General features: G+C 44.4%; 1 protein-coding gene across 3 annotated transcripts; it reads left to right on the plus strand.

Annotated features, from left to right (window-relative positions):
• The first annotated feature begins 631 nt into the window (after nt 1-631).
• Nucleotides 632-16,891, plus strand: LOC144116096 (uncharacterized). Of its 3 annotated transcripts, XR_013311727.1 has the most exons (6): nt 632-1,571; nt 1,897-2,020; nt 8,018-8,177; nt 10,849-11,005; nt 12,226-12,399; nt 16,701-16,891. XR_013311727.1 is itself a non-coding variant. In XM_077650772.1 (5 exons), the coding sequence occupies exons 3-5, from the start codon at nt 8,078-8,080 to the stop codon at nt 16,819-16,821; spliced, it is 378 nt and encodes a 125-aa protein (XP_077506898.1). In that variant the 5' UTR covers nt 632-1,571; nt 1,897-2,020; nt 8,018-8,077; the 3' UTR covers nt 16,822-16,891. The 3 variants fall into 3 exon arrangements, 2 of the variants coding, with proteins under 2 accessions (XP_077506898.1, XP_077506899.1); XM_077650772.1 differs by lacking the exon at nt 12,226-12,399; XM_077650773.1 differs by lacking the exon at nt 12,226-12,399 and having other exon boundaries at nt 632-897.
• Nucleotides 16,892-24,231: the final 7,340 nt, after the last annotated feature.

A 24,231-nucleotide genomic window follows, 5' to 3' on the forward strand; every position in this document is an offset into this window, starting at 1 on the left:
CCCTCTTCCGACCTGGTACAAATGGTTCTTGACAGTTTTGTTGAGGGTCATTTGATAATTTGAATTTTTTATGGTCGCTTGATGTTCGATTTAATGAGATTTTGCAGTAATACACATTTTGTTGAAATCTACAATAGCACCTTCGAGATTAACTTTTTTTTTGAAGTTGAGTAAAGCAGACTTGTTCTGCAGATCATATCTTTGTAGCATAAGGCGAAATGTGGTTTACGAGAAACTTGGTGCTGTGCTAAAAACTAGGCAGTGAAAGCTCGTTAATCCGGTCGGCAAAAGACCAGGGAGAAAAGAGAAAAGCTAAGAAAACAATTTGTAAAGTTGTTCTGCAAGGAGCTGAAACATTGTCGCCTGCTTTTGACATGAAAACTGCACGGAAATGATGCACGAAGGCGCGAAGCGCCTTAGTCTAACTGCAATTTTGTAACAGTTCACAGTATATATTTACCATGACGCTAATAGCCATGCTAATAGCCACGCGCCAGCGCCTAGCGTGCTTCCCAACGCCGCTCAAATCCAGCGCGCAGCTGCCAGGTCACGTGGCAGGACGCAGCACAACCTCCTCCCCTCCTCTCCCTCGGTGCATTCCGGAGTGATATCCGGCTAGGCCTTACGGCGCGCCATGCCGTGCTCCCTGCTGCTGCTGTTCGTGTGCTGTTTGTGTCTGATTTCAGAACCGTTCCTTCAAACTTCCGTTTGGATTTCCTGCTTATCGTAGCTTGCGCCGCGTGTCAGCAATGCAGCCGTTCGCGTACTTTGTGAAAAGTCACCCCGCCGAGAAGCATGGAGCCGTTTCATATTGACAACACGTTCGGCTTCAACCGTAGCCGCCGCGAAGCAAGAGAAGAAAGCGGTTACTGGAATGCGTAGAGTCTTCGTTTCCATGTGAGACCCATAGTGTAGCGCAAGAGTGCGTACAATTTGCGACCGCGTAAATAAACGAGCGAGCGCAAAGGCGAGAAGAAGCGGAAGGGACGAGGCTCTGTCAGCTCTGTCCTGTTCGTTTCCCTTCGGCATTGCGCGTGAGTCACTGGTTGTTTCCGCGGCAGCAAAGTGCATTCCACATCGAATCATCAAACTGCTGGTCCGTCAGTGTTCACAGTGTATGCGTTGCGACGCGAGCGCCGAGGTGTATGCATAGATGCGTTTGCTGAATGGCAGGCACGCGTAGGAGTCCTAAATGTAAATGTGGCAATTGTATACCGCCCAGCAAGGCGCGTGACTATGTTTTGGGCTTTCGTTAAGGTGGTTGCCCGACTTCCTGTTCATTATTCGACGTGGGACGTGATCGTGCACTGCCTGCACGCGTGTGTTTGACGCCAGTATCGGCCCGTTGCGGACTGCCGATAGCGTGCGCCGCTCGGTCTGTTTAGCGTTCTGTTATTCGCTACGCGTATGTGCGTCTTTATAGTGATCTGATGTGGCGTCTTAAGGTTAGAACACACCTCTACGAGCCGATTACACCAGCTGTCAAGCTCAGAGTGGGAGGGGTGTGACGCGTCAACGCATACAAGCGACTGAGTCAATTGAAGCGACGCGTCACTGCGATACCACAACAGGTAACTTTTGTAACATTGGTAACGTTGCCTGCAGCTGTAAAGTTTTTTTAGTTGCTGGCGGCCGTGAATAAAAATCATTGCTAAATGATGACGAAGAAGTCAAGAGCGCTTTGTAGCCCTTTCAAATTAAGTGGTTTTGAAAAACCTAAGTAGTACAGAGCTTATCATAAAAACTAGTGTGAGCAAGTGGCGTTATGTATTTGACGTTTGGCTGTTTAAACATTTTCTTTTGGTTGTGTGAAATGCCAGCAATACAAATAATTATCAGGAAGTGCCAGGCATTGTGGGTGCAAAATACACAGCTGGAAATTATGATGTTATGCAGGTGAAGTGCCTTCTCTTCAGTAGTGAAGACGTCTGAAAAGAGCTTCATCGGAGAAGATGTCTCCACTGTCCAGAATTGGGGCTGTTCTTGTCTGTGCCCGTTCAGCGTACATTGCAGAGCACAAGTATGTGTCGAGTTTTCTCAGATCTGTTTTTTTTCACCTCTGCATTGAGATCAGTGTGTTGCAATGTCTGATTTGGACCAGAACGTTGATGGCATGTATTGGCATTCCCCTATTCAAAATAACGTGTGTGTCTCTTTTCAATAGGTCATCTTTAGATAGTGCCAGTTTCATGCTCAGAAAGAAGCAGTGCTTAAATACAGGGGGGTCTCGGCTGGCCTAGGAACCCTTACAAAACTAGCGAGGAATCTGAGACTCACTGTACTAGAATGTAGGGAGCGTATGAATCCGAAGCAAGCATCCAATTTTCTTTTTCTTGTTAGTGGTTTTTGGAACATTTCTCCTGTCATTTTAAAATTTCGTGGTGATTTTTAGCAAGAATCATTAACATGTTTTCTTATAGCCAAGACGCAAAAAATGCAACGTTGACAGCACAACACACAGGGTGCAAGAAAAAGGGAAACCCGCACCCTCATGCCACGATTGAGTCCAGAGCTGGCCGCTCAGCTCCAAGGCTACACAGCAACAACGAGCACACTGGCATAGCCTCAGCTCAGCCGCTTTCTCTCTCTCCCTCTCTAGTACCCTCCCCACCTGTTCTCGAGTCACTAGAAACCCCCTCCAATGCAGCCAGGCTTTCAAAAATGCCAATATGAAGTAATGGGCTACAGGGCAGCATTCTAAGGTGATATTACAGCATGAGAACAATGCTTTTATTCTTTTTTCCTCTAGTATCCATCTCCCATGCCACTCCTCATAGACAATCACAGTAGTAGGATAACCATGTCAAGCTTCTGCAGTAATGCCGGTGTCACATGGTACTCCTCAGAGACTGGTCCAGCAAATACGTCTTATTTCACTTGATGAAAAGATTATGAATGGTGTTATATAGTGCAGCTATGGATGCACATCAAAGATGAAACATTAATTGGACTTGACATTTTCTCTTCTCTGGCCTCTCACTGTATAACGAAAGTAGAAACAGCGCTAATTTTTACACAAACCACACAGAAAGAACAGACAGGAGAGCGCCCGTCCTGTCTGTTCTTTCTGTGTTGTTTATGTAAAATTTAGCGCTGTTTTTACTTTTGTTACACAATGTTACACCAACTAGTCCACCAAGAGGTACTGTTAAATGAACTTTTCACTGTAGTTGCAATATTTTTACTGCCTCTAGATCTGAGTGGAAAATAAGCACTGTCTACTGCAAACTACTTCAAGGTCTGTTGAATTATAGCCTGTGCACAAAAAAGCTAAAAGTGCTAAATGAAAAAGGTGAATGTTCACCATAAATTGTTACCTCTGTGATTATCTTGGTCAGTTTTGATTTTTTTTGGGATTTCACTTAATTGGTGATGACACTGTGCAAGTTCAGTGAATATACTTGCTCTTATACACTTACAGGAAATTAGGAGCTTGTAGTGACCTGTTTGACTCAGCCTTTTGGCATGCTACCCGATATCATAGTTCAACAAAGCTTGAAAGAAACTGCATATACTATGGACACCAGATGTTTTCTTGCGTCTTTTTTCAAATGCCTTAGACGTTAATGTGCAGGCGTGGACAGAAGTAAACGGAGCGTGCCGCACAAGAAAGAACTGCTTTTCAGAGCCGCCTACCAAAACCACACGTAAGCTCAAAATCGCGACACGCATATGCAGGCCCCCAACCGGCGCAACCCTCTCATTGCTCCGCTCGCCTCGCATTCGGCCATAGTCAGGGTCACGCTGATGATGATTATGGTCGGGTCGTTGTGCCCTTAGTAGCGAGCGGGCATTTCGGAGCGCACAGACCGCTGCCCTTGATGCCAAAAATCCCGCGGGGGCGATGCTATGATTATGTCGTTTCATCTGTGGCAACTGTAGGCGCGTTTCCATCGCAAATAGCGCGCGTCCTTCAAACTTTAGTTGCCTCTGGGATTCATTTCCATCTCGCTATAGACCAAATAAACTCAAAAACACTCGATCCACCACCGCAGTTTCGGGTTCTTTTAATACAGTTACCGTTCATTTTCGGCTTGCACCTACGAGGAACCGACGGAGCGGCAAAGCATGCGCCCTGTGTGTCTGTACTGCACCACAGTGCTCCTGCATTAGAACCTCGCCTAGGATGTCAGCCTAAAATGAGATGAAACCGCCGCTCTTGGCGCTTTTTGCAGCGCGATCCAGCGTCTCAAGGATAGTGACTGCTTCCTAATTTGCTGGATGGAGCTGTTGGGTTTCCACACCTATATTCTCAAACAGACCAATGTCTATATGTAACCGGTAGCAGTGAAGTAATACAGCTCGCACAGAATAGTTTGGATCGCTTGCCGGGTTCTGTCGTGGCTCATACTCTAATTAGTGGGCGATCACGGGCACTTATATGCCGAATTTCGCACGCGGGGCAAGCAACAGTGACGCACTGCTGCCGTGGCATTCGTGTGGGTGAGACAGCGGGTGCTTGTAGTCATCCTAAGATCCAAAGGTGCATGCAAAGTGATTACCATGAGTTCTGCTCCGCACATGACAGCGCGATACGCAGCGCACTGTCTCAGTGGTGATAAGAGCAGGATCCAGTATAGGGGCAGTTTGTTTCGAGGGAGACAGGCAGGGTGCATGCACTAGTGCTGCGTCAGCGCCTGGTAGGGACAAGGCGAATCATCAGTGATAACTGTAGAAAATTAACACAAAACTGCGGCAGTATGCCGAGTGTTTCGAGCGCGTTTGCTTGCGAGTGAGACGCAGCAGAGTCCCAGCGGCAGCAAAAGTTCGAAACATGCGGGTTGTTTGCGGCGCAAACACGCCTCCAGCTGTCTCAAACGAAGCGGCTTAATGGTAGAGGTCTCCGCGCAATTTGCCTTATCAAGACAGCGGTCTTTGTTTTCCGAAATGTTCGCTAGCTACACAGAGCACGACCATCCGATCATGATCATCATCAGCACGACACAGACGCCGGACGAATGCGAGGCAAGCGGAGCATTGAGAGGGTCATGCCGAAAGCGGGCCTGCACATGCACGTGGTGATTTCGAGCTTTCGTCTGGTTTGGCTAGGCGGCGCTGACACGCAGTTCTTGTGCGGCGCGCTCCGTTTACTTCTGTCTGCACCTGTGCATGGACCACCCCGTGATATTTGCTCTATGACTGGTAAATAATTTATAATTGTCTTTCTCCTTGTTGTTTCAGTATTATCAACCGAACGATGACTGCGACGTGTAGTTGGCTTTCAGGTCATGTCAAAAGCAAGAAAACTGGTAATATAACTGCTGCTATGGCATTTGTTGTCATTCCAGCTTTTGAAACAGGCTGTTTTAGGTGTTGTAGTGCATTAAAACTGCATATCAACATTTATATTGTAGCCTTTTCAATGCCTCAGCAGACCTAAAGGCCAACTAGGCATCACAGCCATCATTCGGCTGATCAAGCCTAAACAACATCAGAGAAGGGAATAGAATTATAAATTATTGAATTGTAGGCAAATACCACTTGGGGATTCATGTATTCCAATGTCTTATGCAGCGTTTAAAAAATATGTGACCAAAGTTACGTTTTTATAGTCCTTGAAACTTGTTTTTTAGGTGTTGTCTATTTCACTGTTCGCAATTTGCAGAGGTAGTAGGGTTCAGTACTGCTTACCTTCTTTTTGTTGTTCTCTTTTCATTCATTGGTTAGGCCCTGTTTTCCTGTGTTATTTTGTGTTCTGTAATCGCATAGTGCATCCCTTCTTTTTTGTTTGTGCACCACTTCTGTTCAGTGTTTTTTTTTGTGGCAGGCCTCATGACAGCTGGCAGCTTTCCTTTCATTTTTGCCGTCTCCTCTGACGGTGCTCATGGTACTAGACAAAATATAGTTTACTGAAAGGCTGAATTCTAAATTGTACAGCATGATTAAGGTGCCCTCTTCCTTTTTAGCACATGCCAATAATGGTGATGCCTACTGTTGCCAAGAATCTTACATTGACACAAATTTGTTTCACAAGTTCAGGGCATGCTTTGCTCTCGTGTAGATTTTGTGCATTTACAGTGTATAGTTTGTACATGGTCTCTTAGTGACTGACACAGTGGCCTCATTGGCCGAATTTTATATTATTATGAAGGTTAGAATTTGTTTTTCTCACTGCTGATGAGCTTTACAGGAGCTTATGATGCCTTCAACAGTCATGTCTTTTTTATTGCTTTAGTTAGGATACTGAGGCTCAATTGAGCGAGCATCTGAAGCCAAAATACCAGTATAACTTCGTGCCGTTTGTCAGCTTCCTTTATGATGTGCATAACTGTTCAAGTAGGAAATAATTTCAGGTCTTAGTGGTCCGTCATTTGCTTTTGCTTTACAGCCTTTATGCCAGACGTCAGATTTTGGAGGATAGTTTGTCACATCCTTCATCATTGAAGTAGGTAGCACAATGTACCAGACGTGACAATTGGTAATTATAACTAAGCACCCCACCCTCCCTTTATGAGCACACCAAAGTTGAGATCTGATGGCAACTTTGATGAGTATTGACACCTGAAGTTGTCTTGTTACAAGCATAATGTTACGGACCACTTTAAAATTTCCTTATGCTATTGGGTTCAAATCATGTTTTTGCTTGCTGTCAAACTCACTCAATGGCACTTTCATTGTGAAAATTAGTATGACTTGGAAAAGGCAGCCAGGTCCTTCATTGAATGTGAATGGTGCACACTGGAATCCTGCTCCTGCAGCAAATCATGTGGGTCATATTGGAGGTTGTGTTAAAAAGTAATGAAGCATAGATATGAAAATGGTGATACACAGTTATTACCATTTTGTGGCCCTTGACCAGTTTCTGTCTTTTAAAGGCACTGTACTAAAAAGAAACTGAAGTGCACTGGAGCCGCTGGAAACCTTTTGTGTGAAAAAAAGGCATACTGACTGTGCTCATGACAATTTGAAGATTGTGCAAAATTTCAAAATGACCATTTTACTACTTCTGTATGAACATGTACTCTCTAGTGTCACATAAGGTGTAATGAGAGAACTTGTCTTTAATTTTTTTTGCACTTCAGTTTTGTTTCTATTTATATTTTGTATTTCTTATCATGAACACCGCAGGCCATGCACTCCTGTATTACTTTGTATAAGGAAACAGTGGCAAGTCAAGTGTCTCTGCGTGTGGACCCCTCGTTGAACACTATTCTAAGGCACTAAGTTGTTTGCCTTGGACTATATCAATAGCTCATGCGCTTCTAGCTGAAAAAATAATGTTTCGTTCAATTTTGACTACAAGAACTTTGCTAACTAGGCAGCATGTTAAGGACACGTTAGATAGATTTATTACAGGTCAACCGGCATTAGTGCCTTGCTTGACAAGGGCATGGGCAAGAACTGCAATTAGAAAATTGCTCTTACCAGTCACTGCGAAGCCGCCGCCGTGCCTGAGTGGTTATGGCACTCGGCTGCTGGCCTGAAAGACGCGAATTCAATTCCGGCCGCGGCGGTCAAATTTTGATGAAGGCGAAATTTTTGAGGCCCGTGTACTGTGCGGTGTCAGAGCACTCTAAAGAACCCCAGGTGGTCTAAATTTCTGGAGCCCTTCATTACGGTGTCTCTCATAGCCTGGGTCGCTTTGAGACATTAAACCCATATAAACCAAACCATAAACCAAACCAGTCACTGCGTGTTGATTTAAACACTGGAAGTGCTCCTACTATTTTTATTTTCAGTATTTGCTACCACACATACTAATCTGCGATTTTCAAGGATGAAGTCAATTTTTTTCAATAATTGTGCAGTGAAAGTTGCATGTTCTAAAATTCGAAGCAAGCAGTTGCCTTTTGTACTTCACACTGCTATCAGAACTCACCACTATTGCATGACACCATCAACGTCAAGGTGCAAGTCTTGTGTTGGTAATAAACGAAAAGATTTCTTACTTTCTTGCTTCAAAAGGCGTTAAAGCATACTGCTGTTGTTGCTGTGAAGAGTACAAATACAATTATTATCATATTCCTGGCTGAAAATATGGCTAAGAATTTTTATATGCGTGTTCTTTTTCCTTTAGGTGTATCTAAATTCAAGGCACAGAAGGCAATGTATTACACTGTGAAGGGAATCCCAAAGGATGCAGTATTTCACAAGAGAACTGCCATTGCCATCTGATCAACAAAAGCAGTTGTACTATGCAGTTCCAGTGGCAAGTGCTCAGGAGGTGACAGCGGAAGGCAAGGAAAAGGTTCTCCACAAGGCTAAGCATAGAGGGCTGGGAGAGTCGGTTCTGGGAAGAATTATGAGACATTATTCCAGCGCACAAAAAATATGTCCGGTGTTCGTGGTGTCTATCCTCTTCGTTCGTGTATTTTTGTGCGCTGGAGTGTGAAAAATGGATGAACTGAGAGGTAATTGCTAGCTGTAGCTGGATTTATCTCAGGGGCTTATACTCACTCCATCAGTGTATGTGAGAATTACAACTCAGGTTTGTTAGGGGTTTATAATATGAAAGCGCAAACAAAGGATAATGCCAAACATACAAGACGTGATCAAATAATTGTAGATGTTGTCTTCATGTGAAAGTTTATTTACAGGAGGTTGATTGATGGGTTCAGTTAGCTCGTGTGAGGATAAAAACAGCTTAAAAGCCTAGGCTCAATGTGCAGTACGGCAGTGCATGATCAGTGAAATTACTCATAATGAACAACTTTTAGTGAATATGTACTTCTCATGGCATGGAAACCGAAGACGGACGGTACTTAGCAGTCATTTGCCCTGAAGCTTGGATTTTAGGTACTGAGGCCTAAGTGATGCTGATTCAGTATATGCATTCGTGGGTGCCGCCACATTTGCCATCGTCCATGAATCATCTGGTTGCCTCTACTTAACAACGAAAATTTGTATGTTATACCTTGTAGCCATCTCTGAAAGCATTTCGCATGGAAATAAGCTTGAATTGAATGCTAGCTGGCCTATTGTTTAACTGTCCGATGCCATAATGGAAGTGACTGTTAGAGTCCATAATGAGCCCCTGTTTGCCCTTACCTTCTCTGCTCTCTTGTCTAGCTGTTATGCATACAGTTTTGCAAATCACGTTCTAACTTCGGCTACTTCAGTTTACATGTAAAAAGATTTTGGCTGCTTTTTACTCAAGCATAGGTGTGCTTGAGCACTCTTTCGCTAGCATTGCTGCATGCTTTGTAAAAATAGTTTGTAGCATTAAATATGACAAAGCATATCTTAGGCACTTTTTTTCACACTAGCAGGGACGGCCCAGTGGGGCCTGTAGAGATGGCTCGAATCAGTTGCACTACTTTGTTGCATACATGTTGGGAGGAATCATGCGACTTGTGAGTTATGTATATGTGTGGCAGTAAACATTGCTACTTTGGAACAGGCGCCGGTCTGCCATACAATGTCAGCGAAGCTTAACGGACCCCACTTGGTCTAAACTAATTTGGAGCCCTGCACTGCAGTTTCCTGAAGCCATTATTGTTTTCTGCCTTGCTGTGAGAAGCGGGTCTTGCAAGTGATCTGCCTGCTTAGAACCAGTCAACTTGTTAAGCTTATTCACTTAACTAATAATCAACTCAGACATTTTTTATAACTTGAACCCTAACGTCTGGATGCACCAAAAGAAGTGCATCTCACTGGAAGACAGGGCGTGCTAGGCACTATAGTGGGCAATGCACAGTACGCAGATTCTAGTGTGGGTTTTGTATGTGTACAAGTGTCTGCAGGTACTCTGCAGTCAGCTGCACCAGAGGCTCAGGATGTGTATAGCAAGCTATACCTAAACAAAACTCATGTGCGCTCAGGCAGCTTTGGTTTTAATACATTCAGCAGGAAAAATAATCTGGCAGCTTTTTTTGCACATCTGTTGGGGTTTTACCAGTGCCAGAGTTCATCGCATCTTGTTTAAGGTTTCCTTTCGAATCATTAACATTCCACCCTTGTCATTTTGTATGTGGCATTCAGCTGAAAATAAATTTCAGCAGTCGGCTTTTTATGCTTTGCTGGCACTTTTTTGGAAGAAATGAAGAGGAATGGCCTTCTAAATAGATGCAGCCAGCCATGCACTACTTTACAGTTCTGCACCCTGTGCGCATAAAAATTCTCAATACATGGATTTTGTCACCCTGAAATATACTCGCATCTGATATTTTTTTTAGTCGAACTGCATCTTATCTCCTTTTTGTGCCCATCTTTATGGGCATCTTGTAATCATTTCTGTAATTTCATGATTTCTCCTATTTTTTGTTTTCTGCAGCAATAGAATTTCCATATCAATTATTTCTCTAGGCTACCAAGTATTAGTATCTCTGAGCCTCGTAATGAATCAAATTACCGGAGATGCTAGAGTGCTGTTGATTGTCTCAGAAAGCTTGACTGTGTTAGAAGGACTGTCATGCACAATATCAGCTGCAATGCCAAAATATGATAGGAATTCAGATTATGATGCAGGCGTACCCAACTGTGTAGTAAATATATGCAGTTAGCTATGAATACAAAAGAAAAACAGAACGCAATAATTCACATTTTCATTCACACAGCATGATGTTGAACAGGGGCAAGGGAGGAGGCACCTCAGTGTTTTTCGGTGTCTTCCCCCTTGTCCGTGTTCATTGTTGTACTGTGTGAATGAATGTGTGAAATACTTGCTCATCCAGACACTGATTTCAAGCAAATTCATGCAAGTGGGGTGCTTTATGTGAGTAGCATTGATTTACTATAAAGCAGAAGACAGTTGATTTACTGCAGAGGCATTGCAAGTCGTATTGAATGTGTACTGTATGTTCGCACCACTGAGCTAAATTTAATAGTAGTATTTGCTGGTTGTCTTTGCACTGTGATTATTATAGTGTATTTCACACAAATTCGTGATTTTGTTCTGATGTTCTTCAGGCATTGTGGCTACACAGCTGAAGCCAAGCTGCTATCAGGGAAATTCAACCTATTCGACTTTGTCAGAAAAGATGCACGCTATGATGCTAGGGGCCTCCATCTTGGCTATTCTGCCAATTTTGTCTACCAATGAAGCTAAGGATGCTTTTGTGCAAATGTGAGCATTTTGTCTTTCCTTACGATACATGCTTGCTCTTAGATTTCGGCAAGAACAGAAATGATGTGGTTATGTGCATGCTCCAGTGTACAATAGTGAAAAATTATGATGCTGCGAGTGTGTGCCACACTATGCCTAACTGCGTGCAGGTGCCATCTGATGAAATGCTCGTGCCATCAAAACCGGCGCATCGAGATTGATGGATGTTGGTGCACCTGACTCGATAGTATGTCCAAACTCACAGCATCTCAATCAAGACATTCTACGGTATACCAACCACACCAAATCGAATGGTACACCGACCACACCAGGAAACACTAAACCAAAGCACACCAGAGCCGGTATCAGACAACCGGGTCACAGCACAGAAAACCAGACCAGGACACACTAAAGCACACCACACTACACCACATCAGGACCCGTGTCTGAAAATCCTGGCCTGGTCAGAGTACCAGACACGGTCACACGAGAACCCGTGTCTAAAAAAGCCAGTTTGATGTAAACACCAGAAACGGGCTGGTGTTTTTTTTCGGCTGGGTATATGGCATTTCTTTCAATTGTGCCTATGAACTACTGGCAACGTATTGATTCCTTTTAATATAATTTTGATGCATAGTGTTTTGTTCAGCTGTAGTTCAATTTGAGCCCTCTACATATGGTGAGTCCACTTCAGATTAAGTTGGGACTTCGAAATTGCCTCATGTTGCATTTGGATTTGTAGACCTGAAAGCTTCATTTTGTACAAGAGTATTTGAAAGAGGATTTGCTGTATATAATATCTAGCCTACTACAATAAATTTGCACAAGCATTAGCCTTGCTGTTCATAGTGGCAGCTGGCAGTTATGTTCTTACATTACTCATTTAGCTCCAGACTACAATTTTGCCAAGGTTCAAGGTGGCCTTAAAGTAATGGCTTCACTTTTTCCCCCTTATCTTATTGTTTGGGAAGCGTAAGTCATTGAGTCGTGCATAAAAGGAAGTTAATATGATGATGCAAAGATGGGCGTTTAGAAGACAGCAGAGAATTCGGTTATCATTAAGCTGAGTCACACCACTGTGATCATAGGTCTCTTTGAGTCCTCTGTATTATCCTGTTCAACATCCTTCTGATTTTTTGTTGACTTGCACATGGTTTCTCGAAGAGGGAGTTTTATGAATGGTTCAGTGTATGGTTTTCATGGCATAGTTCACTTTGTATAATCTGTATAATCTAATTCAGATCAAAAAGCTTGCACTCATTGGGAGTGAGACAGCTGATGAGGCTACAAAACTTATTATGAAGAAAATCACGGAAAATCACTAGTGAAGACTCCTGTGGCCCTTATGTACACATTGAAGGGGCGGGGCGAAAAAGAAGCATTTAAGAACATACGGCTGTACAGCGCAATTTTTGGTGAGTACATGTGAATCTTCTGAAGGTTATAGACACTTTGTGATCACACCATCTAATTGCAGGAAAAAGCTACTTTCAATCTACCTGGTGGGGTTTTCAGCACTTCCGTTATCAATTACTGAGTAGCCATCCAAATTTAAAGGACTATAGGTACCAAAATTTTGCCTGTGCGTTTTCTTCTTTCAAACCATGCGTTAGACATTCTATACATGTACGACCACTAAATAATTTAATATTCAATTTCATAGTGGTGGTTCAAAAGTGCAAACACAAACAGACCAAGAGACGAGACACACAAACCAGCACTGATCTTACAACTGATTTTTTTATTAGGAAGAAGAACGTCATATATATACACACGGAAAAACAGCGCACATGTGCGATGTCAACAAGACTCCTAGTGCTAGTAAAAGGTAAAAACCGCTTTAAAAGCTTGTGTGTATCTGCAGAACCGCTACCAACGATGTTGCATATTGATTTCTCGAAGCAATAATGTAACAGATGGCGTACTCACGCACCCATTACTTTTTCTGATAATATGAAACGCCTCAGCTACTTCTCTAGTGCGCTGGTCAGAATTAGCAAACAAGACATCAGTATCGTCAAAAAAATGGCGTACATTTGCACGTGAAACAATCCTTAGCTAGGTTAGTTTCTTTCTTAAAGAATTAGCGTGCTCCATGAGCCGCACGTTAACGCAGTGGCCTATCTGGCCTAAGTAGGTAAGGCCACAGGACAGGGATTTGATACACTACGCCAGTCTTACAGGGAACATATCTATTTTCATGATTTATGGTGCAAGCATTTCTTCTGCGCCCTTCATGCTTTCTTTGAACTGTCGCCCCCACTCTTTCTAGCTTGTTAGGTGCAGGGTACAGAACCTTTACCCTATGCTTGCTCCCCACTCTTTTTAATCCAGTGCGACAGTGTGTGGACATATGGCATAACCACTACCTTTCTTCTCCCTTCTTCCGAACCCTTTTCCAGCCCCGAGGTACTTGCAGACAGTTTCAGCTCATGAAGGACTGTCTGCACTCGAAACGAGAACTGAGTCCCGGAAACCAGCTTCCCTACATCTGTCTATTTGGGCTAAGAGACTGGGCATCATTTTATGATAAGATTTCTTTACTGCGATGCCTAAGCATCCCGTAACGATGCCACTTTTTACAAGCTTTGAATGAAAGGGCCTGTAATTCAAAAGGGGCTTTTCACTTCTAGGGGAATACTGCCAACAGACATGGTTGGGTTTGAAAGAGAATTTTAAATCAAGGAATTGCAAGACTTTTTCTTGAGGGTCTTCATGTGTGAACTTCAGCCCCGACCCATTACGTGCAAAAACATCAAAAACATTGGACACAAATTCGGGATTCACGGACCTAGCCAGCACCAGGTAATCGTCCACATAACAGAAAATGCGTATGCAATAACCGGCTAGATCAGTCTCAGCTTTCATATCAACCCGGCTTAGATAAATGTTACTGAGAATGGGAGCTACCTTGGCACCTATGCACACACCCGATTTTTGCATATAAGGTCGACCATCCCACTCAACAAGCGTGTTACTCAGGTAGTAAGATAACAGTTCCAGAAAGGAAGCTGTTGTGATTCAACACACATTTTGGAGCACGCATTCATTGTTGTCCTCTGTAATACATTGCTGAACATACTAGATTAGTTCAAAGTGTGGAACAGAATAAAGCAAATCAACCACATCTATGCTTAAACCATCACATAGTGCCAGGCTCTCATTTCGGTGGAAATCAGCTACTGCCTCAGAATTAGGTACGAGAAACGGATCCTTTACGTGAAGTGACGACAAATGTTTGCAAAGATAGGTAGACACAACCAACTGCCAAGAATTGGTCTCAGAGACGATTGCGCGGAAAGGAACATTAGGCTTGTGCGTCTTAACACTAAAGAAAATTTCTAGCACCGATGCTCAGAGGAGGCGATGACTTTACTTCGGAAGTTTTAAGTATTGTTTTAAGTAAAGAAAGTGAAGGAAGCTGAACAATCGGTGCTAGAAATTTTCTTTTGTGCTAAGATGCACAAGCCTAAATTTCCTTTCTGGGGAAGCGTATCTGAGCACAATTCTTGGCAGTTGTTTGTGTCTACCTATCTTCGCAAACATTTGTCGTCACTTCATTTCTCGTACCTAATTCTGAGGCAGTAGCGGATTTCCTCCGAAATGAGAGCCGGGCACTATGTGATGAGAGCGATGAATGCATGTTCCAAATGAGTGTGGAATCACAATAGGATCCTTTCTTTAACTGTTATCTTACTACCTGAGCAACACGTTTGTTGAGTGGGATGGTCGTCTTTATATGCAAAAATTGGGTGTGTGCATAGGTGCCAAGGTAGCTCCCATTCTCAGTAACATTTATCTAAGCAGGGTTGATATGAAAGTTGAGACTGATCTAGCCGGTTATTGCATATGCATTTTCTGTTATGTGGATGATTACCTGGTGCTGGCTATGTCCGTGAATCCCGAATTTGTGTCAAATGTTCATTGTTTTGCACATAATTGGTCGGGGCTGATGTTCACACATGAAGTCCCTCAAGAAAGAGGCTTGCAATTCCTTGATTTAAAATTCTCCTTCGAACCCAACCATGTCTGTTGGCAGTATTCCCCTAGAAGTGAAAAGCCCCTTTTGAATTACAGGCCCTTTCATTCAAAGCTTGCAAAAAGTGGCATCGTTACGGGATGCTTAGGCATGGCAGTAAAGAAATCTTATCATAAAATGATGCCCAGTCTCTTAGCCCAAATAGACAGATGTAGGGAAGCTGGTTTCTGGGACTCAGTTCTCGTTTAGAGTGCAGACAAAGTCCTCCGTGAGCTGAAATCGTCTGCAAGTACCTCGGGGCTGGAAAAGGGTTCGGAAGAAAGGAGAAGAAAGGTAGTGGGTTATGCCATATGTCCACACGCTGTCGCACCGGATTAAAAAGAGTGGGAAGCAAGCATGGGGTAAAGGTTCTATTCCCTGCACCTAACAAGCTAGAGAGTGGGGGCGGCAGTTCAAAGAAAGCATGAAGGGCGCAAAAGAAATGCTTGCAACATAAATCATGAAAATAGATATGTTCCCTGTAAGACTGGCGTAGCGTATCATTTCCCTCAGTCCTGTGGCCTTACCTACATAGGTCAAATTGGCCGCTGCGTTAACGTGCGGCTCATGGAGCACGCTAATTCTTTAGGAAAGAAACTAACCTAGCTAAGCATTGTTTCACGTGCAAATGTACGCCATTTTTTTGACGATACTGATGTCTTGTTTGCTAATTCTGACCAGCGCACTAGAGAAGTAGCTGAGGCGTTTCATATTATCAGAAAAAGTAATGGGTGCGTGAGTACGCCATCTGTTACATTATTGCTTCGAGAAATCAATATGCAACATCGTTGGTAGCGGTTCTGCAGATACACACAAGCTTTTAAAGCGGTTTTTACCTTTTACTAGCACTAGGAGTCTTGTTGACATCGCACATGTGCGCTGTTTTTCCGTGTGTATATATATGACGTTCTTCTTCCTGATAAAAAATCTGTAGTAAGTTCAGCGCTGGTTTGTGTGTCTCGTCTCTTACATGGTCCCTATGTGTTTGCGCTTTTGAACCACCACTACGCATCAACACCAACTAGCGCAATGTGCAGTATTTCTGCAATTTAATTTTTTCTTGACGCTGTTTCGGTTTCATCAGTCGAACGATGACTTTGACGAGTAGTTGGTGTTTAATTCACATGAGGCATAAAAAATCGGTTATATTATTGCTGACAGGTCATTTTTTGTCATTCCAGGTCTTGGAAGAGGCTGGATTAAATGTCGTAGTCAATTAAAGCTACATATCAGCGATTGTATTAGTTTTTCTAGTTGCATCATGCGACCAAAACATCAACTTCACGACAGTCGGCGTTCGGTAGATGAAACCAAAACAGCATGAGAGAAGAAATTTGATTATAAATTATTTAGCGTGGTTGTAGGCAAGTACTACCTGGTAATCCATGTATTTTATTATCTAACGCATCATTTGACAGAAGAAAACACGCAATAAATTTAGGTGTGTATAGTCCTTTAATGGCTCATGCACCTTTCGGTTATTCTTATTATGGATATTTATGTTTGTTATGGTTACGGATATTAACAGCAAACGAAATATGTTGATATTTCAAGCATTCCACATTGTAGCATTGCATACGGCTATGAAGCATTTCCTGAAAGATGTGACTGTAATACTTTCGAAAGTGATTTTTATCCACCATACTTAATATCAATTTGATGTGTGTTTATTTGTTCACTTTTACATCTGCTATGCAGCGCAGAATCCCAACAGCCACCATGGAAGGCAACAACAGAGTGGCTGCGTTCGTGCTGGGGGCGAGACTGGGATGGCGTTCGGAAAGTTCGGACGAAGGGGGCGGACCCTTCACCCCAGTAATTGAGGCTTTGTATGCAAGAATGCCCAAAATGTCTTGCAAAAACAAATAAATAAATAAGAAGCATTCTTACTTGCATTGTAATTTAAGTAGTAACATGTAAACAAAAAATACTGATGATGTGAAGAAAGCCTCTCTGGGTTGGCAAGGTGGGCCTTAAGTCTGATGGGGTCGGTGGGCCCAAAGGCATACAGCTATTGGTTCTATATGGGTTACCTTTGTTGACTTCCCGCAAGTTATCACCTAAGAAGCCCACTGGGACCAGAACGGCTAGACCTCAGGGGCCCAGTACGGGCTAGCCCACGGGTGCCCAGTACGGGCTAGCCCACAGAGGCCCGACACGGGCCAGCCCACGGAGGCCCGGCACTAGCCAGCCCACGCAGGCCCGGCACGGGCCAGCCCATGGAGGCCCGGCACGGGTCTGCCTAAGGCGATCCAGCGCGGAGCCTTGTGGGGCTATGCAGTAAGCCCACTGGGCAGCCCTTGAGGGTCCCCCCCGATGCCGAGTTGCAAATCCCACACATATCCCACGTCGGGTCACTATGGGCAGCCCGTGCCGGGCTCACAAAGGCCCGCAGTCCACAGCCCCATTTGTGCTACTGGGGTCTTGTCTTCGAAATTAACCTCCAGATGAATTCTTTATTGGAATTAGCCCCACATTTTCTGCTCGAGAATGAAAACAATGAACAAAGCGCGCAAGAAAACAAAGTAATACAAATATATAAATCTATCATTCTAATGAGCGCCTCAATCTGCGCATAACATATTCTGTTAATCATACTTACTGACCTAATGCGGCATCGTTGGACGAAGCATCGGGCTAACATTCAGCGCACGCTACCCAACGCAGCATCCCAGTCGAAAAATACAACAAAAACACAAGAAACTTGTCTTGTCGTATTTTTGGCATGTCGTATATCTATTGTCTCTCTTGTGTCGTAATTGTGCTGTCTGTCTTGTATTATTTGTGTTGGCCTGTCTTCTGTTGTGTCGTATTCCTGTTGTCTGTCTTGTGTTGTAATTGTGTGGTCCTGTCTTGTGTTGTGTCGTATTCATGTTGTCTGTACCCTGTCGTAATTGTGTTGTCCTGTCTTCTGTTGTGTCCCATTCTTGTCGTGGCTCAATGACTGAATATACAGTAAAACCCTGATAATTCGAACTTGTAATTCAAAATACTGGATAATTAGCATTTCTGCAGTCCCGCAATTTCTAATATAAATTTTACCAGATAATTCAAAGCTGCAGCGTGCAGCAGCTCAGTTAATTCGAAGACGTGAAATGCCATGCGAGGATGTCTGATACCGATTTCGCTGCAAACCAAAGAAGCGATGGCCCCTCGGAGCCATGAGGCGGCAATGTAGGGCGATGCCTATTAGCAATGTCGATGCTCGATATGCAAGGCACCCAAGTCCCAGTACATCTCAGCACAAAAACCGATCTCATACAGCTTGCAGACCGCCGGAGCGTACGCCTGCAGAGAAGACGTGCTTCATTGCAAAACAGGCATGGATATTAGTTTCAAAGTTACATGCTATCGGCTATTAATTCATCAAGGCATGGCCAGACTGATAGCAGCGGTGCATGTGCTCCTCTCCAACCTGGCCGCGATCAAGGCAGCATCTAAAGGAGAAGCTGGCATTGAAGCATCCGGCTCTAGCAGTGTCAGTGCATGTCTAGCGATGGTTAACTGCGCACAATGCTGGCAGCGCCGCTTTTGTGAGTAGTGTTTCGTAGAGCGATAGGTCGACCAAACAGTAGCGCCGACCTCTTTGCGCCTTAGGTAGTTTTGGACAAGCGCCAGGTAGTATATGCACCCCATGCCGGTACCTGTTTCCGGCAGGAAACATGGGCTTGCTCCAAATGAGTCAAACTATGTCAATTCGCACACTAATCGCTTCCGCTGAATAAAATTGGAATTACTAAGTTTATCCAGCTCTTTCGTGCTGGCGGTCACTTCGTCGGGCAAGCGGGAGATAGTGCGAGGGCAAACTTGATTCCTATATTATCTAGGTGTCAAAGGCGTACGTCGCATAAGAGGCCGAAACTTCGAGCGTTTACAGTTCAGTTTCCTGTTCCGGCAGCACGTGTGTGTTTAGGCAGGGTGGAATGCCGCTTTTAAAGCGAAAGCTTTACTGGCCTCACGCTGCCGAATTTGCCATGGGCTGCAGTTTGACCTTGAACGTCCTTGCTGTGCCGCTACCACAGCAACGCATCACGTGACTTCGCCGCGCAGCCAAGCAGACTTCCGTCGCTGTGCCGGGGCTCTACAGCTGTGCAGCGGCTGCTGCCTGACCACGTCATCTAGCCAAGCAGACACAGCTTGCAATCTGCAACGAGTGCGTTCCATACACTGGATAGGCAACGCGCCCACCCTGTAGGTAGCATTTTATAGTGTATCGTGAGCGGTTGGTCACCCAATGAACGCTGCTGCCTATTGCTGCAGTGCTGCGTGTCTGCCACAAGGTTGTCAGCGCTAATGCATGCAGCCCACATCTATCACCACCGCCATGAACCTCAAAGCACGACTGAGGCGTCCACTGACCCAGGGAGCCAGTTATATGCCCTTCCTTTTCTCAAAGTCATCAGCGTCTAGAACACTGTCAATGCCAAGGCCAATAAACACAGTGAAAGCTGACAGCTTTCACTTTGTATACCTTGGAATAAATGAGTTAATCCACATTCATTTTTTCAATTTTGTATTTCAATTGGCTCCAGGTTGCTCTTTGTGATGGCATCGTTACACATTTGTTGCTTTGAGTTGCACGTGCGTGCCATGCCATCCCGCGGGGAGCTAAAAAACAAAATGCAGCAGTGGTAAACACAAAGTTCGCCCAGTATTGCGGTAGCGCATTCCCTCTACAGAATTTTTCGCCCGTCTTCATACTTTTGCTGTGGTCAGTTAATTCGAATAATATGCGTGGTCCCAACGACTTCGAATTAACGAGCTTTTACTGTACTGCAGTCATTGCCCAGTTATTGAGCAGCTGACTGGTCGGCTATGTATGTGCACTCCAGAACAGATACGAAAACACCTTACTTGAGCACAATCATATTTACTGGCCGAAAAATGCCTTTCTCGATGCTGTCATAAGGTGCACGATGTGGTTCACCTGACAATCGCCTCCCTCCAGGCAGTCCTGAGAAAAAAATAAGCAAGAAAGCTCGTATTCATGTCCAACACCATATTTTTCACACACATTCTAAACTTGGATGCAAAAGGCACAATAAATGAACAACCTCAAAACCAGATGCAGAAGAAAACTGCACTTTCGAAACAAAATGATATGCATCACACTGGCCCACTGTGTTACCTTGTAAGTCTGCTTCCTGCAGTGAAAGATTGCGTTCGAGGTTTACCATTAACAAAAAAGAGCTAAACCCTAAGATCAGTCACTCAGGAGACGAACTGCAAAGCATATTCAATGAGTTAGACAATCAGATTCGAACAGTGGGTCTAAAAATTAATATGCAGAAAACTAGACTAAGTAATGCTGAACAGTCTCGGAACGGAAAAGCACTTTACAATTAGCAGCGAGGTGCTGGAAGTGGTAAAGGAATACTTAGGGCAGGTAGTGACCGCAGATCTGATTCACAAGAGCGAAATAACTATATTAAGAATGGGGTGGAGCGCATTTGGAAGGTTCTCGTAGATCATGAATGGAATGGCAGTTTACCGATATCCCTTAAGAGAAAAGTATAAAGCAGTTGTAGTAGAGCCTCCTTATAACGAACCTGACATCACACAAATTCCGTTCGTTACATCCGACGCTCGTAGTAAGTGGACTCTCCGTATAACAGCCAAAATACTAAGGAAACCAAAGTGGCATTTATTTCTCAAAATTCTGCTTTATGCGTGCCTACTTGTGTCATGGCTCGTTCCAGGTTTCTAAGGTGTCACTAAATCCTTGACAAGACCCTTGCTGCCAACTATCAAAATTACAGTTGGGATTTAACTGAAGGTTGAAGTGTCCATGGCAGCTGGTGGCAGGTCAGCCACATAAATAGATTCCTGGCAGTAGGCGAGTGTTCGCACTTGGTGTTCAATGTCTTAGTCAGAGCATGCGCCTCTGCGATTTCGTGGTGCGTAGGAACATCGTCATCCGAGGAAACATCTGGCAGCTTTGAATTACAAAATGTAGTGTTTCGAACATCATCTGTTGTTCCTCGGCTCATGCTCAGGAAAATAGTAGCACAGCGCTCATGGCAGAGTGCATCAGCTGCACTGTCCGCTGTATTATGCTGCCTGCATGTGGTAGTAGCACAAAAAGATGGATCCGACTGCGCAGGCGATGCATACTACGTGGCCAGCCTGGCTTTCAAAATTCTCAAATTGCTGCTGCTAGTTGATATACGGCCAAGCTCATTATATCTGCTTTCGACGATGCCCCTGTCTTACATGCACCGCGCTTCTTCCACTTAGGATGCTTTGCCCAGCTGGCGAACACACAGGCAATGACTGCCCTCGTAAGCCATCGGTGCAGGCTTGGTAGGAGGTTACAGTTTCAATGCCGCCTTTTGGACTTTTGGGTCGATGTGTACTTTCCAGGGCAGTGTCGAGAAGGGTGAAAAACGCTCCTTGATCTCTGTGCATGCTGGAAGCATGACCTCTTCAACTTCAAGAGGTGTCGATGCCTTCTCATTTACTATAATAGAGTGGTGCGGCCAAAATTGTTCGCTGTATCCGCGATGAATCGCTATGGACTTTATGCGTAATTTGACGGTAGCAACGCATCCGTTCGTAATAAGCGAGCATTTGTTATATCTACGGGCATTATAAATGGGTTCAGCTGTATCTTACCGGTACTCACCTATGGGGCAGAAATGCCTAGGATAACAAAGAGTTCAACGTAATAAAATTGAGGACCACGCAGCGAGCTACGAAAAGGAACATGATAGGTGCAGCATTGAAACAAGAAGAGGGCAGAGTGGGTCAGAGAATTAAAGCGGGTTAAAGGGAAGCTGAAGCACTTTTCGAAAAAATGACTTCTCTACGTCATTTTATAGCTTTTAGTCCGCTGTAAAAGAATGTCTCATTAAAAAAGAGCGGAAATAAATGCAAAAATCTGTTTTTTAGAAGAAAACGCGCCCCACCGCCTCAGGGCGCCGAGCGAACGCTGCTCTTGCCCGCAATTGGCCTGGACCGTCGTGACGTCATCCACGGGGATCTCCAGCCGGCACTGACGGCGTTGCTGCGCAGCGCCTTGCTTCACCTAGCTTTTAAGAACTACGTTGTGGAAATTATGGCTAATTCAAGCAGTGTTGAACAATTTGTACTTTCGTCATACATGTTCAAGCCACCAGCAGCTACAGAAAACGGCGGAACCAACGACACTGCGGAGTGCACCGGCAGCGAAAGTCAAGTCGTAACGTTTTCACGTGTTGGAAATCTCGACTGGATGGATGGGTGGATGACAGCTTTTATTTCCACGAGAAATAAAGACACCTTACTACTTACCGCCCCGGCATGCAGGCCTGGAGGGCGCGGGCTGGAACCTCCGTGACTAAAGGCTAACAAAGATTTTATCTCTTCGCGGCATCAGCCGCCAGGCGGATTGGCTTGATTCTGCCGAGCGGGTTCTTCACTGCGCAGCAGGGCTTCCCTGCTTTCTCTGCTATCAATATCTTCGCCGACTCTGGGGTAGTCGGCGCACTCCCATATTCTCTGCTTCCGGGTAAATGTAGAACCGCCAGACTGTAACCTGGACGAGCATGCGCAAACCTATTCCGAAATCGTTGAGAACTACAGACTAAACAGAAAACTGGTGCCACCGCCTGATAAAAAGCTAAGAAATAGAGAAGCGACCGCATAACGGCGTCTGCAAGCCGGAAATTTTGTTAACCCAGTATGGGCCTTTCACGTCCTCCCAGGGTAACACGAAAACCAAATCTTGACTGATACGTATTCTTTGCGTAGGTGCATGCGCGTGCATATCTTTTGTGTAGGTGAAGTGGCAATAAAAAAAAGCAAATTGCGTCGAAACGTTTCAGTGTACCACTGCTGGATAAAAGCCTGGCCACAAACGTCTTGTAACGCCTGTAACCATGATCTAATTCAGATCACCGACAAGCTTACACGATTCGTGCGAAGTAAAGCATTTGTTTGTTCATTTATTTATAGTTACTTGCCTAATTACTCCAGAAGGCCTTTTACAAGTACAAATAAGTTCCATAAAAGCTTCATACAAGGACTGCGCGTGACGGACGGACCACTTGGCAGCAGCGGCAGCTAGCCGGCACTTCGACTTATCGAGCGCATTTCTGCACTGCAGGTTGGTGCGAAGCTATCCTGTGGCTGGTCGCTTTGTTTTTTTGTTTTTGCTGTTGCTGTTGCCAACCTTGTGTTTCTTCTGCAGTGCTATTGAGCTTATTGAGCCTTTTGTTTGTACGGCTTGTGCATCTAACTCATAGCAAGTGGTAATGCCTAACCCATCGCAGTCCTCAGACCGGGACAACCGTTCCGACCTGCGCGAGCTTCGTGCAGAGATTAAAACGCTGAGAGACAGCGTACAATTCATGAGCGACGAGTTTGAGAGCATGAAGAAGCAACTGGCTGAGGCGCGGACAGAAACGGTTGCTCTAAGGAAGGAAAATGAAAGTTTACAATCTAAATGCCAGGAAAGTGACGCCGCACTCAAACGACTTGAAAGCAGAATGGTTTAGTGTGAGCAGTACTCTCGTAGGACCAACGTAGAAATCCGAGGCATCCAAGAGAAACAGGATGAGAATGTTTTTGACATGGTGACTTCGATAGGTGAAATTATAGGCGAGCCTATAAGTCCTGCCGACATCGAGGTGTGTCACCGTGTACCAACTAGAGAAGAGGGCAAAAGCAATGTACTGGTGCAGTTCAAAGGCAAACAAAAAAGAGATGCATTTCTTGAAAGGGCACGTCGAACTGTAATCAAGGATAGCCAGCTCGGAATCCAAAGTGAAACACAAAATGAAATGCGGATCTTCGTAAATGAACACCTGTGTGCTGCACTGAAACGCCTGTTGCACCTAGCTAGCACAAAAAAGACTGAACGCGGATGGCGTTTTGTGTGGGTGCGGAACGGCAAGGTCTATGCGCGAAAAGAAGAGGGGAGCGATGCCATCCGGATTGCTTCTGATAGGGACCTATGTAGGATTGTCTGAGCGTTTTTTTTTCTTTTTCCCTAAGGCTTTACTCACCTGTTCATGTATAAAGAATACGCCTTACCCTGCGACATTTCACTTCACTGCGGTCAAACGAAGAATAGCATCTCTGCTATTCATATTAATGCACGGTCTCTGGCTTGTAAAGAAGATCAGGTCACTGTGTTCCTAAATAACTTCCATTTCAAATTTGACGTCATCATGTTCTCGGAAACCTGGTATCAAAATAGCAGCCCTGTACTGATCTTAGATGACTACACCCATTACAACCTCAACAG

This window comes from Amblyomma americanum, chromosome 1 (assembly GCF_052857255.1).
Source record: "Amblyomma americanum isolate KBUSLIRL-KWMA chromosome 1, ASM5285725v1, whole genome shotgun sequence".
Lineage (NCBI taxonomy): Eukaryota > Metazoa > Arthropoda > Arachnida > Ixodida > Ixodidae > Amblyomma > Amblyomma americanum.

Bases quoted from the DNA above. Each gene is read 5' to 3' on its own strand.
- LOC144116096 (XM_077650772.1), top strand. From the start codon at position 8,078: ATGCAGTATTTCACAAGAGAACTGCCATTGCCATCTGATCAACAAAAG. The intron at 8,178-10,848 runs GCAAGGAAAAGG...GATGTTCTTCAG, and splicing joins TCAGGAGGTGACAGCGGAAG to GCATTGTGGCTACACAGCTG. The intron at 11,006-16,700 runs GTGAGCATTTTG...TCTGCTATGCAG, and splicing joins AAGGATGCTTTTGTGCAAAT to CGCAGAATCCCAACAGCCAC.